The sequence below is a fragment of the Heliangelus exortis genome, chromosome 18 (genome assembly GCF_036169615.1).
Source record: "Heliangelus exortis chromosome 18, bHelExo1.hap1, whole genome shotgun sequence".
NCBI classification, from domain to species: domain Eukaryota; kingdom Metazoa; phylum Chordata; class Aves; order Apodiformes; family Trochilidae; genus Heliangelus; species Heliangelus exortis.
This window is the reverse complement of record NC_092439.1, coordinates 8,097,996-8,112,875: the sequence shown is the minus strand read 5'-3', so window position 1 is coordinate 8,112,875 and position 14,880 is coordinate 8,097,996. Positions and strand designations below refer to the sequence as shown.

The 14,880-nt window shown below is 40.6% G+C and overlaps 1 protein-coding gene across 1 annotated transcript in view; it reads left to right on the top strand.

Annotated features, from left to right (window-relative positions):
* Positions 1-1,619: 1,619 nt before the first annotated feature.
* Positions 1,620-14,880, top strand: part of PARVA (parvin alpha) — a 62,394-nt gene continuing 49,133 nt past the window's right edge. Inside the window, exon 1 of the mRNA XM_071762304.1 lies at positions 1,620-1,755. Within this exon, the coding sequence (XP_071618405.1) occupies positions 1,620-1,755 (136 nt within the window). The remainder of the gene's footprint in view (positions 1,756-14,880) is intronic.

Below are 14,880 nucleotides of genomic sequence, written 5' to 3'. Positions count from 1 at the left end.
TGTTTGTCCTCTTTTGAAGGAAATATTCTTTTATTATGTTCTTAAAAATTGTTCAAAACTGTTCATCTCTTAAGCAATACAGTGTGAGTAGCACTTCTGTAAAAACAGAATAATGTGTGAAATTTAGACTATTCTAGAGATAACAGCACTGAGACATAATCAGTGCTACAAGCCAGAGAGCAAACAGCAAAGGAGAGATGGTGTTAACAGCCCAGGCTCATTCCTGCTTTTAACTGATGGCAATATGGATGAATAAAGTTTTCTCCAGGGCATATACTAACTACATGCAAAAAATAAGCTATACCTCATCAGCTAACCAATGTTACTGGCTTGTAAAAACACAACAATTATTAGCTGATTTAGAAATATCCTCATGATAATTTCATTTCACTTATGCCTAATGGATGGGTAGATATTTGCATGAAGTGTGTGTGGCTTTTTGCCTGAACTGTTAATCGAGTGATTAAGTGGTAAGTGAAAGTAGTGTATCCAGATGACATTAATGCTGTTCCAGTCCTGGGTGCCTCCTGAACCATTTACAGCAAATTATCTGTTTTAAAGATAGTTCTCTCTTAAGCTACTCATCTGAAAATCAAAGCAGGATCAGTATAGGCAATCTATCATGCCAAATCATCTTTCTTCCCACTGGCTTTTGCACTGGTCTGACTACAACAGTTGGTAGAAGTAAATATGCTGATGCCTGCTGCCTCTGACAATAGATGTGGAAACCTACAGGCAGAAGAGATGCTTTGCAAAAGGTGCTCAAGGCTGAAATGTTTGAGTAAGCTTGAACTTTAACTTGCACAAAACTATTTAGTGACACTTGATCACTTCATTAGTTCCTCTCTATTGGTGCTGTCCACAGGGTGTAGAAACATCTGTCTGCAGATGCGACCTCCTCATCCTTTCAGAGCCCTCACCTAAGAACAGTTAGTGATTAACTGAGCTGTCTGAGCCCTGGTCCCGCCTGTCCATACCTGCGTTTAACTTTTGGCACCCGTTAACCACCTACCTTGTTGGGTTTGACCAGCCAGCTTGAGTTGGAGACTGGCTCTACTGCAAGGTAGTGCAAAGGTGGACGGACCACAGGCACACTGTCTGTGCCTCAGTGTAACGCTGGCCACCCAAAAAGCTGTCATCTTCACTCCGGGTCTGCAGCCCTCCTCAAGGCCCATCCCGGCTCCTGCTGGCTGTTGGGCTTTCTCCTTCCCGGGGGTGCGTGAAAAACCCTTTTCCTGAGCCTAAGGCACCATACCTTGTGGGAAGGCAAAACGAGGACCTCCGGCCCAACGGCTGAAGCCCCTGGCAGAGTCAGGTAGGCGCAGCCGGCGCCTGAGGAGGGGGCCTCGGGCCGGGGGGTGGGCGTTGGGCGGCCGCGGGGCTCAGGAAGGGGCCGGCGGCGGGAGTCGCGCGCGGGGCGCGGGCCCTCCCTGACGGGCGCCGAGCGGGCGGGAGGGCGGGCGGGAGGGAGGGAATGAGCGGGAGAGCCGGGAGAGAGAAGCAGGAGCTGCCTCAAATGCTTGAAATAATTCCGCTTCCGTTCAGAGCCGGGAGCAGCCTCCCACGGCATCGGGGCCTCGGACCCGTCTCCTTCATCCCCGGGCACCGGCTGGGCCATCATGGCAACCTCCCCTCAGAAGTCCCCTTCTTCCCCCAAGTCCCCCACCCCTAAATCTCCGCCGTCGAGAAAGAAAGATGACTCCTTCCTGGGCAAGCTCGGCGGCACGTTGGCGAGGAGGAAAAAAGCCAAAGAAGGTAAAAATTACAGGTTTGCACGTTTCCTGGGAGTTACCTTAAAATGGTGGGGTGCGGGGGAGGAGGAGACAGGGGGAAAAGGAAAAGGCTCCGGGGAGCGGGAGGAAGGGGCTGACTGGGGAAGGACGTGCGGGGTGGGGTGGGCTGGCGAGCAGTGAGGGAGGAGCACGCAGCCTTCTCCCCGCAGCTTCGCCGGGACCGGGCGGGGGCCGTGGCGCCTCTCCGCCGGTGCCACTCCCGGGTGCCAACGCGTCGCGGCGGGGAAACGCGAGAGCGCGGGCGGGCGCCGGCCGGGAGCCACCCACCCACGCACCCACCCTCCCTCCCACCTTCGCCGCTTCTAAGGGCCCCTGCGCCGGGGCGGGTTGTGCGCTATGGACGAAGCGAGTCCGGCGCACCGCGGCCCGGGGGGTGCCAAGCACCTCGGGCCCGGTGGGGTGTGCCCCGCTCCGCGGTGCGGGGCGGTGCTGAGCTCGTACCGCGGGACAGCGTGAGAGGGGCAGGGCAGGACGGACTGGGGTGCCCGGGCTGAAGAAGGAATGTTTGCTCCCAGTAGGCGAAGGGTTCTGGCGGGCGATGGCCGCGGCGGCCTGCGGGGCCTGTGGGCCCGAGCTCCTCACAGCTCCGCGCAGCTGGGCAAGGCCTGGGGCCGGGTTGCGGGCGCTGCACGCCTCGCCGCCTGTCAGGAGTGCCTGCTTTGAACTTGTGGTGAAAAACCAAAGCTGGATGCTTACATCCTGCTGGATTTATAATGTATCGCTCTGCATCGGTGTACAGCATGGTCTGATAACATTGCTCTGAGAAACCAGCGTAATGCACACAACTGGTGTAATGGTTCTCAAGAGGCTTAAAACTTAACCTGATTGTTCTTGTACTGAGGAAAAAACCTTTGCCTTATGACAGTGGACCTTGGAAGAGCACCAAGCATGTACAACAGTGTCGTTCTTTGTCCATACATGTGAATTAACATCCACCCCCTACTGAATCAGCCTATTTAAAATCCCATGAGGCAGAGAATTGGAATTTAACCTCACTCACCCATCATTTTCACAGCTGATATTAGTTTAAATACTATGCAAATAGAGTAAAAGTAACAGTCACTAAAGAACAGTTTTTCAAGCGATGTTAGGTGCTTCCAAGTGTGAAGAAGGGTATTACCCTCAGGCATCTGGTGTGTATGTGGGTAATAAAACCAAGCACAGTACTTCTGCTTAGTACCAGTGCTGCAGAAAAGGATTACATAGGTTTGGGGAGTACAGCCCTCACTCCAGAACTATCATCTTTCTGAGATGCATGCTCTTGCTTTTCAAATAAAACTGATGTTGCACAATTGTGCTCGTGTTAGCTGGCTTTTCTGGTCATTGCAGGTGGCCTAGAAGCTGGTGAAGGAGTGAATGGTGGCAAACTTTTTACCCAGTTTGTTACATAATTCTCGTAGGGTATTAATGAATATTAGTAGTGTTGAACTAGCAGCCATTTCCTGTGATGAGTCTGCATTGTAGGTATGGTAAGAGATCCTTAATTTAGCCAATTTGTAGTAGATTTAGTATGTCCAGTATTACTGATGCTGTTTTTCTAGGTGACAGATACTGTTGTCACAGATCTCCAGCAACCTGTTAGAAGCAGCAGTTACTTTTGTCCACAGCCTTGTAGTCTTACAAAAGGATGAATTCTGTGAAGTCATATTTCTTCTCATTACTTCTTTCTGTATTAAATTTCACTAAAACCTTCCCCTGCCATTTCATTATTTCATCATTTTATATTTACTCTTTTAAATTTTTGTAACAGCATTAGTGTTTCCCTTTGTGTTTCCCAAAAGCTATTTAAAAGTAACAGTGGCTTGTAGATTTTTTTTTAACTTTAAGAGGAGTGTGTTATTTGGATGGAAGAAAAAGTATTTTATTAAATTCACCCTAACATCCTTCTTACTTTTGTATCTATTAGATTTATTTAGTGGAAGCATATATAGTGGTGAGACTGATACTGTGCTGTCTTCCATTTTTGTTTGTTTTTAGCAGATTCAGATGTCTTCAGAGGTGGTAAATCCTTACTGTGAAGCCTGTCTTCTTCATGCTTCTTAATCTTTCCTCCACTGGAAAAAAATATGGGTTTGCAAAGTATCAATGAGTCCCCTTGTTTCTTGCAGGCTGTAACATGTGTTCCATTTTAAGTTGTGCTGACAGAGATTGTAGGGCTCCAGGTGTGTTTGAAGTCTAGCTAGGAACTTTATGTAAGAAGTCAGATTGCTTATTCATCTAGACTATTGTTCTTTGATTTATTTTTTTCTTCTTAAGTTGACCTGTCTAGTGGCAGGTTTCCTACAGAGACAGGTCCCTGTCATAGGAGTGCACGTGGTTATTCAACTGTCAACCCACATAATGTATTTGAAAATGTTCAAGTACAAGTCATAGGCATTTGAAAATGAATATTTTTTCTACAGGCCATGTACTACCTTCAATTTTTGGAAACTAGAATGAAGCAATCTTGGATGGCATCTTTACACTTCATATTTTTTGTGGAACATTAGGATGTATTTGCTAGTACAATTAGTCTGATACAGATTTCTACCTCATTTTTTTGTGAGTGTTGATCACTAATCAAGTAAGGTCTCTAACTACAACAAAAAGTAACTCTTCAGAAATAATTCAGAAATTAATAGGTTATTAGTTTCCCCTTTTATCTACCTAATCTTGTGGTTTGTGATTTTAATAGTTTAGTAGTGTAAATCCATGCTCTGTATTTCACCTGTGTCAGTATTTCTTCATGAGGCAAAAATTCTCCTTATTCCACTTCCATGTATGGGCAGTAGAGTAAGTATTCTTCATTTAGATTAATTTAGACTATGCATAAGATGCCTGTGTCATCCCAGTCTTCTGATCAGCTGGGTTATAGACCTGGCCAGAGCTACTGTGGCTTTTTTTCCAATGTGCTCACCCTCAGGGGCTACCCTGGAGCTGCTGCACATGCACCCCTATTATGCACCTTTGCTGCATGACCCTCTGTGTCAAGCCAGACCGTGCTCAAGGTGTGCATGGTCCAGAGCATACTTGGATCTTACATTGTAGCAGTAGGTCAGGAAAATCAGAGGGACTTGGTGCACTTCTGATAAGTAAGGGGCACTTGAAAATTTTTCTATCTTTAGGTTGGTATAAGTTCTGCTGTTAAGACAGAGAACAGAAACTTGCTGATTTATTTTGGTATTTTACTGCAAGGGCTAAGAATTAATGGTTTTTAATAATGCAAAAATCTTTTTATCTGTTATAGGTAGTACACTAATGACATTTTTGTACTATCTCTGTTATGTATTTTGTTAACTTGCAGATGATATATGATTAAATGTATATGGTTTTTGCATTCATGCCATCAATAGGCATTTTGATGATTTTTTTGTAAGAAAAGTAGTTTATAATACCATGTAAAAGGGATTTTCTATCATAACGTTAATTTGTATGTATGAATGTACATAAAAATCTATAGTGAGCCTTTTCTTGTAGTCTTCGAAGATCTTGGCAATGGTCTGTACTCTGCCCATCTAAGAGATGAGAATATTCTAGACAAGTCAGTTCTCTAATATCACAGTACAGATTGTTGTAAAAAACAGAGTAACCTGAGATATTGTTACTTGAGATTTCACATGTGATATAAGCAGGGATTAATCATACCTTAAGACATGTTAGTCTGGAAAATATATTCTCTAATATTTAATTACAGCATTTCAGAAGATCTGAATTTGGAGATCAAATTTGCTTGTGTCATCATCTGTCATGTCGAATCTTAGCCTGGTGTTCATTTGCAGTATCTCATTGCCATTGGTGTAATTCACATTGCAATTTAGTCTTTCCTGTGAGAGCATGAGCAGCTGCATCTTTAAATAGTGTTTTATTTCTGTAAAGGTAACAAAAATTACAAATTATTAAATAAGTTTGGAATTAATTATAATTTTTATCTAATGCTTTTTATCTAAAGAGAAAATTGTAAGATAATACTAGACCATTTCATGACCTGTTTATGACCAAATTGTCATATGCAAAAATTATTTGTAGTTCATAGTGAGATTCCATCCCTTTCATTCCTGAAAAGCATTCAAAGACTTAGGCACCCCATGTATGCTACTGGTAGATTCCAGTCCTTATTTAGCTGGAGTTAAAATGGAACTCATTGTATTAGCAAATCCTTATAGTAGTCTTACAGTAGTCTGCATTGTGTACTAAGGATATCTTAATACAAGTGCAAGGAGAGAAAAGAATAACATCTTTCTTAAAAAAAATATAGAGGTGTGTTTTGTGTTATCTTGCAAAATTTCCATGGTAGGAGGTTCAGTAAGGTCATGCCTGTTTGTCCTTGAATTTTTCTGGCCTGGCAATTATAGGCACAGAAATTTCACTCCTCCTAATAGCTTACCTTAGTGGAAAATCATAAGAATTGGCCCCTGACATGCTAACACATTTGTGACACGTTTGGGAATGGAGAGCAAAGTTCAGAATTGCTTAAATTGCATAGGAGCAGATGGGAAACAGCTCGGACTCATGAATTTGGTAGAGAGCAATTACTGATCATTGTATGAGCTCAGTTGATTTTCTGATTGATGAGACATCAATTTCAGTAATTTGACTGTTCTTCTGCCTAGTTTATTTGATGTTGATGGATAGGAGAAAGAGTTAATTTTCTTCTAGCTTCCACTTATGGTATTTCTTTTTCTACTGTATGACTTGTTTTGATTTAATTTTGGTATTTGAGGTCACACTAGGCTGCATTCTCAGTACAGTGAAGAATATGCTCACAATTTAAAATATTGTAGATTCTGCTAATTCTTGATAATTACCTTCAGTTTCTTAATCTTTACTTTGTTGCTATTGTGCTTTTCACAGGATAGTATGAAATTAGTACAAACTAAAAATACAAATTAAGAGTAAGGCTGATGAGAGTTTTTCAGCTGTTTTAATAAATTTTTTGTCTTTCTAGAATACATGATTAAATGCTGTATAGAATGAGAGATTATGCCTTGGTCTGGCTGTGGGCATTTTACTAGGCAGTAAATGTGTTTCTTGGTATACAGAAAATATTATGCTGAATTTCAGTTGACATAATTGAATTATTTTACTTGGACCTGCTTCTGCGACTTCTTTTTAAGTAGATCAATGCACTCTGGTGCAAAGGACTGATTTTTTGTGTGTCAGCAGACTTTTGGTTTGCTTCTCTTTCTCAGGTGAGAGATTCTAGACCTGCTCTGCAGGCTTTTTCTGTTCTGTTGTCCTCACCTGGTGGTGTATTTAAAATGCAGATGAAGCTGAAAGAAGAACTGATAGATGTGGTACCTAATAGGTAGTGCAAACAATGACAAAGGCCACTGAATACTAATTTCATGCTGCTGCTTTGAGGATGACATGTAGTACTTTCTGTGAAAAGGAAATGGCATGGGGAAGGCTGTATCATCACTCTTATATTGTTGTCCCCCCAGTGTGCAATAATCCAGTCAAACGCAAGAGTCCAGAACTTGCTCTATTCCATTTCTGCACAAAAAGGGGGTTCTAAGTGGTAAATCCACAAAACTAGCACACCTTCTGCTAACACAGGTTTTATTTTATATACCAAAAAATGCAAAATTGCCTTATCTCTAAGTATACTGGCATTATTTATGTATATTATAGGTCAACTAGTTCTTTGCTTTCACTTAAAGTGGTAGCACTTGCACTTTTCACTATTGCACGCTTGGATGGGCTGGAGTCCTTCCAGCCTAAGGAGGAGGGTATTTTAGTATGTTAATGAGGTAGGTTCACAGTAAGTTCCATTAGTGATTGATTTCTGTTACCTGTTTTAGTTGCTACTCAAGGCTAAAACACTAGTGCTTAGCATCTCCAGTTCAGCTCTTCACACTGAGGTAAGCTTGTGCTGATCTGAGCTGTCTTGTTCAACATCAGTATCAGTGCTTTAGAATTTCTGACTTTTACTGCATAAACCATTGGCCTTCTTGTGCCATTAGAACAGCTGAACAGCCATTTTTGATGTTTGACATAATGTGCTTTACCTCCAACCTTAGTGCATAGCAACTGAAATGTGCATGTAACCTTTGCCCTATATACTGTTAGGCTTTTCCATGTCCCTGGTGTAATACCACAGGCCCGTCATTGACAGCTGCATAGCTGATGCTGGACACGACCTATTAGCAGCACTATTGTAACAATTATTGCCTTGGAGCAAGTTCTGTTAAGTTGATAAAATACTTCTGTTAACTGGTAGGAATGTGGAAAGTAAAAAGAAAAACAGAGAGAGGACTCCCCTGGTTGGCTTGTTGTAATTTCATTGCTGTGAGTTTTCTAAACCTATCTACAAAGTATGAAAGGAAGACAAACTACTCAAGAGGAGACCACTGAGTTTTTGTTTCCATCCTTTGAATACAGATTGTCAGGGGATACCTGGGGGCCCTTGCTGCTCTGACTGTTGAAAGGTAGGAAGTAAGGTTAAAGGCCTTTGAACCACTTCCCTATCAGCATAGACAATACCCAGCTGTTGCTTGTGCTGGGGTGGCTGTAGCTCTCCAGATGAAACTCTCCTGTGTGTATGTGAATGGCAGCTCCATCATGCTTGAAGCTGTCATCTGAGAAGCTGTGCTGTGCTGGGTTTGTGCAGGTGAAACTGCTGCAGCCTTTGGTAGTTCTTGTGGCTGCCTCTCTCTTGCCTTTCTGCCTCCTCTCTCCACAAGCACTGCTCTTTGCACTGAGCAGAAAGTAATTGGTGCTGTTATCTGTTATCTGTAAGACACTGTTAAGCATTAATTATTTTTTATATGTGGCTAAATTGAGGGCCAGATCTTACTGTGTTAGGCACTGTACTTTCACAAACAGTGCTAAGAGCCTCTGCGTGCAATAATTTGCAACCTGGAATTCTTAGTCTGTATTATATCTTGCATATTTTTCTGTCCTTTTTCCTCCTGTAATCTGCATTTTAACATTACTTCCAGCATTTCAGTTTCTCTAGGTCTTGTGGTCTCATTGGGAATTTTGTCTGATATAGTTTCTCTTCAGTTTTTATTTCAAGAGGTTGTTTTTTTTTAAATAGAAAAATAGGAAAGTATTACCTGTGAATGCATTTCTGAGTCTCAGAAGTCACAGATAATCCCAAACTTGTTCGAAAAAAGTACTTGTTTTAACCAAATTAGTGACAGCATACTCTGTCAGTTCTTCTCAGTATCCACTGTATTTGGCTAGATGTATAGTAATTACTTAGATGAAAGGTAAAAAAGATTAAAGTGGTGACGTAAAATCAGCAGTGAAAAAGTCGTTGAAGAGCCTCCAGTGCTTCCAAATTACAGGGCAGAGCCATGGAAAAAATGAAAAAACAGCTAGAGGCCCACACAGACTGATGAACCTTTATTTCAATGTTACTTTTCTTTACATATTCAGATTTAAAATATGTATCCCTGATATCAGACTCATAAAAACAGGCATCCACTCTTCAACATGAAGGTGTATATAACCAGGTGAAGAGAAGTAAATATGAAGTTCTCATTTACACCCTCAGAAAAGTGAGCATGCTGTCAAGAGAATCCATTCCATAATTTTAGAACTCCAATGTTTCCCTTAGCATTTAAGGAATCTTCCTTGAAGGAGAGAGACCAAGAAAGCAAGACTGTCAAAGTGAAAAGGCCTTGCTGTGTTTGGTTATTGCTTGTGGAGTTCTATATCTTCAGAAGCCCCTCAGTATAAAGGCAGTTTTCTGTAAGTGCAAGTCTTTGCTTCTGTGAATCTGCCTTGGACAGGATCTCTGGGATATATCATGCTTTTCCTTTTCTGTCTTTAATGGCTTCCACAACTAGTAAACCATGCCCTCCCTGCAGATGGAATATTTTGATTCTGTGTTCTCTGCCTTTCTTACCGAGATTAAGATAAGGACAGTCCAGTTCTTTTGTTACTTCACTGTATCTGAGATTAAGTGCTTCCTACTAACTTAATCCACAAAATTCTGCAGTCCTTTTCAGCAAAATGGTGATGTCACTGAAGGTGAAATCAGCATTTGTAGGGACACAGTTCTTTGCCAAGTGAAGCTCTAGGAAAGCAGTGGTTGAGGAGTATAATACAGATACATGAAATATAAATATAAATACTGAGGAGTATAATATAAATATAAATACTTTTGGTTTCTCATCTGCTGTTTTTACCCTCATCCCCAAACCAGTTCGTAATAAAATGTAATGTGTTGTTGACTTGCATCCATAATGGTAGGCTCTTTTCTTAACTAAACTGCAACCATAACCAGAAAAGAGAGAACCCTTCAGAGGGCAATTAACCCTGCACTTGGTACAGTCAGTGTTGTGCTGGGAGCAGCTGATGCCATTATGTGTGAGAAGATGAGCTGGAAGGGAGTGTATTTTGCAGTTCTTCACAATTTCACTTGCAACACTTCCAAATGCAGGACTGGGGCTGAAGGTTTAGCTTGCTCTGTGTATGCCTGTGTGAACTACACTAGGTGATCCTGTCCTGGCAGGGGGGTTGGACTTGATGATCTTTCAAGATCCCTTCTGCCCCCTAACATTCTGTGATTCCATGTGCCTTCTCTAGGACCTTGTAGTTCCTCTGCTTCTTTGTGTGTGTAGTTGTACTTGGAGCACTGAGTACCAAGCCATTCAGAGCCTTGCTTTCATATGCATTGTCATACATTTTCTGTTAGTTGTCCTAATATGTATTAATAGACAACATTACTTGGTTTTAATACCCTTGTTCCTCTTGGGATTGGGTGTGTATGCATGTGTTGAGTGCACAAGTGAGTTAATTCCCTTTGGTGACTACACTGAAATACAAACAAAAGATGTCTTGGACCAAAAGTAAAAGCAGATCAGCAGCCTAATGTGAATCCTTAGCTTAACATGCCACTATTCCTTAACAACCTGTGCTCAGGCTGGAGAAAACCAAGGGCCAGAAAAAAAAAAAGAAAACCAGGGATGTGACTGGTCAAGAGTGAGTTTTACTGGCAGAACAGTATTAGGAAGATTACCCACCATCTGTTCACCCTAATCCTGCACCTGGCTCTTGACTGTGCCACTGTTCAACCAAGTGATGATTTTACTCAAAATATTAAGGAATTGCAGGGTTAAGAAACGAGGCTCTACAGCCTCCCAAATATCCGGCTATTATTTTTTTACTAGTCCCTGTGAAATAATTGCTATAAAACATTCTTATCATATATGCAGATGTTAGACAAAATTAAAGAGAACACATTTGTGATGAGTTAGTGATGCTGCTTTTCTTTTAGTCTTTTCATGCCTCTTCACTTCTTATTAAGTATACTAGAAAAAGGATGGAGAAGCAAAATAATATTTTTTTCATACATGTTTTTCTGTATTATCCTTTTGGGACACCAGCTGTTTCCACTAGACAAATTTCTGTAGTCTTCTTCATATAGTGCTTTCCTGTATTCATGTCTACAAGTTCCATGCTAGCAGTGATGTTCAGAAGCTAAACTTCGACATAGCTCTTTTCAGATAGTGTGCAGGAAATGACTGCTGGTTTGTGTTAGAACACAATTTTCTAGATTCTCATTTACTGCAGAGGCAAGATGTAAGTTGCTTCTCATGGCCTGGTCATGGGCTTTCTGGTCTTAGTTTCTAAGAGGTGCGTGCTATTGTGTCCCTGCTGTCCTGCCAGTTGTACCTGCACTTCTTCAGCTCATGGTTGATTGTTTCTCTGAAATTCCAGTCCAAGACTTGGGTTTTAAGCAGTCACAGGGCTATGGTGGACCAGCTTCTTGGCTCAGCAAACAAGTGGGCATCATGCTTTGCAGACAGATGGACAGGGGTACAGGCAACCTGGGGAGCATGTGAGCAGCAAGGGTAGGTGTTAAGGTCAGAATTTCCAAGACAAGAATGTCTAAATTGCTGTGCCCTACTTATCCAACTGTGAGCTGGATTAATGAAAGGGAGAGTTTAGACAGAGAAGTACTTTGGGTACATTTAGTGAGAGAAGAGAAAGATGTTTTCTTTTGTATCTGTACAGGTGGTCCTTTTGAAGCAAGCCAAAATGAGCTTCCTCACCTGGGTAACCGTCTGAATGGGTTGGCAGGATGTGAATGTGTGTAAAGAAAAGCGTGACAGTTTGTCAGTGTACAGCCTTTCATTTATTTTTTTATAACAAGGTTCTTCTTCAACCATCAAGTAAGACTGAGGCCTAATAATTTTTTTTCTTTTAACTAACTAAACTATTAATAGTGAAATATTAGTTTAGAAGAACTGTAGTGCACAGGAGATTCAAGAGCAAACGAGGCAATGCTGTCAATGGTTCAGATTGTTCTTAATTACAATAATGGCATTATAGGAGCTGTAGTTGCTGTCGGGCACAAAAGAAGATAATGATAATGTCAGAGTGTTCAGAGTAAATGCAGGATAATGTATTGCAGTACAGGATTCAAAAGATGATATGCCTAACTTGTCAGAATGCATGAAGAAGAATGGTAAAAGGCTAGAACAGTTTTTGTTGTAACTTTGTAGTTCAGGGATTTGAGGTGTTTTTTTTTTTTTTTTCTGTGGCCTGTACTGTCAGGCTTAAGAAGAAATATCAACTCTCGTGTGTGTGTTTAAATTACGTGTATTAGTTTTACTAGAAAGTGTGATCACATCTATGTTTCCCCTCTCTGGGAATAAAGAAAATTATCCTTGCTTTGAGAAGGAGAGGAACTATGCATTGGCTCAGTATTCTTAATCCACTCAGCACATTTGATACAATCCTGTTAGAATAAAAGAACATGAATATGGTAGATTTGACCCTTAGTCAGAATTTGCCCCTATACCCTTTGGAAGTATGTCCTGATGTATTTGGTGCTATTTAATGTTATCCCTGTTTTATAATGAGACAGAAAAAAAAAAAAAAAAAAAGACTCGAGTTTCGTGGATGTTTTGAATTGGTTTTGAATTCTATGGCTAGTTGCCAGATCTGAACTCTAGCACTTACAAACATTTTAAGACCATGTGCTGGGCACTCAAATTCATTATTTTAGAGGATAATGCCTTACTGTTCTACCCCAAAATAAAAATGCAGCCAAGCACCTCATGGTCTTGAATTCTAGTCATGGCTTTGTTATGATTCTCAATTGTAACAACAGAGAAACTGGAAAACAATGGTGGTGTTCCTCATACCATGACTCTTCAAAGTGACCTAGTGTCATGCATACTTCTAAAAACTCATTGAAGCAGTGGGTCAGACTGAAAAAAAAAACCAACTCATCCATTTGCTTTGCATCTTTATTATTTTGTTGATGTTTAAATGACTTGAAATAGTATAAATAAGACAATTTATACAGAATTCGAATAAATATTTTTTAGTGGTTGTGTCATGCACAGAATGCCAGTATGCTTTATAAATAAGTATTTTCGTAAGCAGACAGCAGGGTGCAGATGCTCTACAGGGCACAAGGTGGCTCCAGTTGACGAGGAAAACCGGAGCGAGTGAATTAAATGCCAGAAATTCGTTCACAGGAATCAGCCAGAAGTGTGTGAGATAGGAGCTTAGCATTTCGTTGTATTGCAGGTCTGGTGTTTTGAATATGAACTGAATCTTAGCGGGTCTCTAAAAAAAAGACTGTGACCAGCCCTTAGAGTAGGGAGGGCTGGTAAATTCAGATTGCATTTTGCTTCTTGTGTTTAATTTTTGAAGGCGTTACCCCAGTGGATTTTATCAGATGTTTTGAGCTAAGTTGCCTTTGTCTGAGTGAAAGTTCACAACTCTGTGCAGAACAGCATTCCCAGGGTAAGCTTACAGATAAAACAGCTGTGAACAGTGAGAGCAGAAATGTGAAGTAAGCTAGGCAGAGGATAAAACAGAGCTTCAGAGGTCCATGAGAAAGGCTTTTATCAAGCAGGTCATTAAAAGTTAATGGGTAGGGAAGAGAACAGAATAAGTTGATAAGAAAATCCCATACTACAACCAAACAATAAAAAATGCTTTGTGTCTGTTGCTCTTGCACTCTGTTAACAACAGCCTTTTTGTTTTCAGTCTTTTAGAAATGTATTACTTGTCTGTTTCTATTTCCATCGTAATCATAGCTGTTGATTTTCTGCCCGTATGTGGAACTTCTTAATTTGAGCAGTTTTAAACACCTGAGAATTTTTGAGTTAGTACAGACGGGGAGAAATGGTTGTTCTTTCTGTACCATCTGCTTGGGGCAACTGAGGCAGAAAAGGGTGAATTGAGTTGATGTACTCGTCTCCTAATTTGAGTGTTTAGGTTTTCTCCTTTAGGTAGCTCTTTTTTCCAGTCAGTTTTGTTCTTTTTTTTAGCATTCTGTTGCATGTCTTGATACAGTTTAGATTTTTATATGAAACTGAAATCCTAACTGTTTGGTGTTTTTTTTAACATTTGGTGTTTAATTTTTTTTGTTTATGGGAGCTAGGAAGAAATTTCCTTTACATAGTGTTGCAGCAGTCATTATATTAGATAAATATATGAAGAAATAGCATTTCTTAATGTGATCTTTGCCTCTGTTGCAAAGAAGGAGGATTTAGTTAAGAAGTTTAAGCTGGTTTTACTTAATATTTTTCAAAGTACTGTCAGGTGTTAAAACAAATTAATAAACCTAACTTTGCCATATTGCTTTTAAAATAAGTCTTGGAGCTTATAGTTTTCCTTTTTGGCATCTAATGGTAAACACAGCAAAACAGTTTAGGTACAAGACCTATGTAGAGTTATTATTAAAAATAAAATAGTGAAAAGAACCATTTTGACTTAGTAGATTCTCTGTATTTTCAGTTTTCCAAATGAATTTTCTCAAAAGTTAACTGTGGGCATGATTACAATTAGTAACACCCCATACTAGATCTAATCCCTTTGTTCTCATTCAGACAGAATGCCCATTAAGGTCAAAGAAAGTTTTGACTGAATAAGGCATACAACAACTGGCTCTAGTTCTAGTACATATAGGGCTGGTTTGTGGGTCACAGCCAGCTTAAAAGTGTACAGCTCCAGTGATTCCAGATCTTGTGCATAATAGGCAGATCCTTCACACTGTTACAATGGTACTTTATTAATATGTCAAATACAGAACTAAAAAACCTGACAATTTTATAGCTGCTCAGAATCTTGTTAACATGTCATGATGTTTTTTGTTTCTGAGCTGAAATTATGCAAATATGTCTTCTAAAAC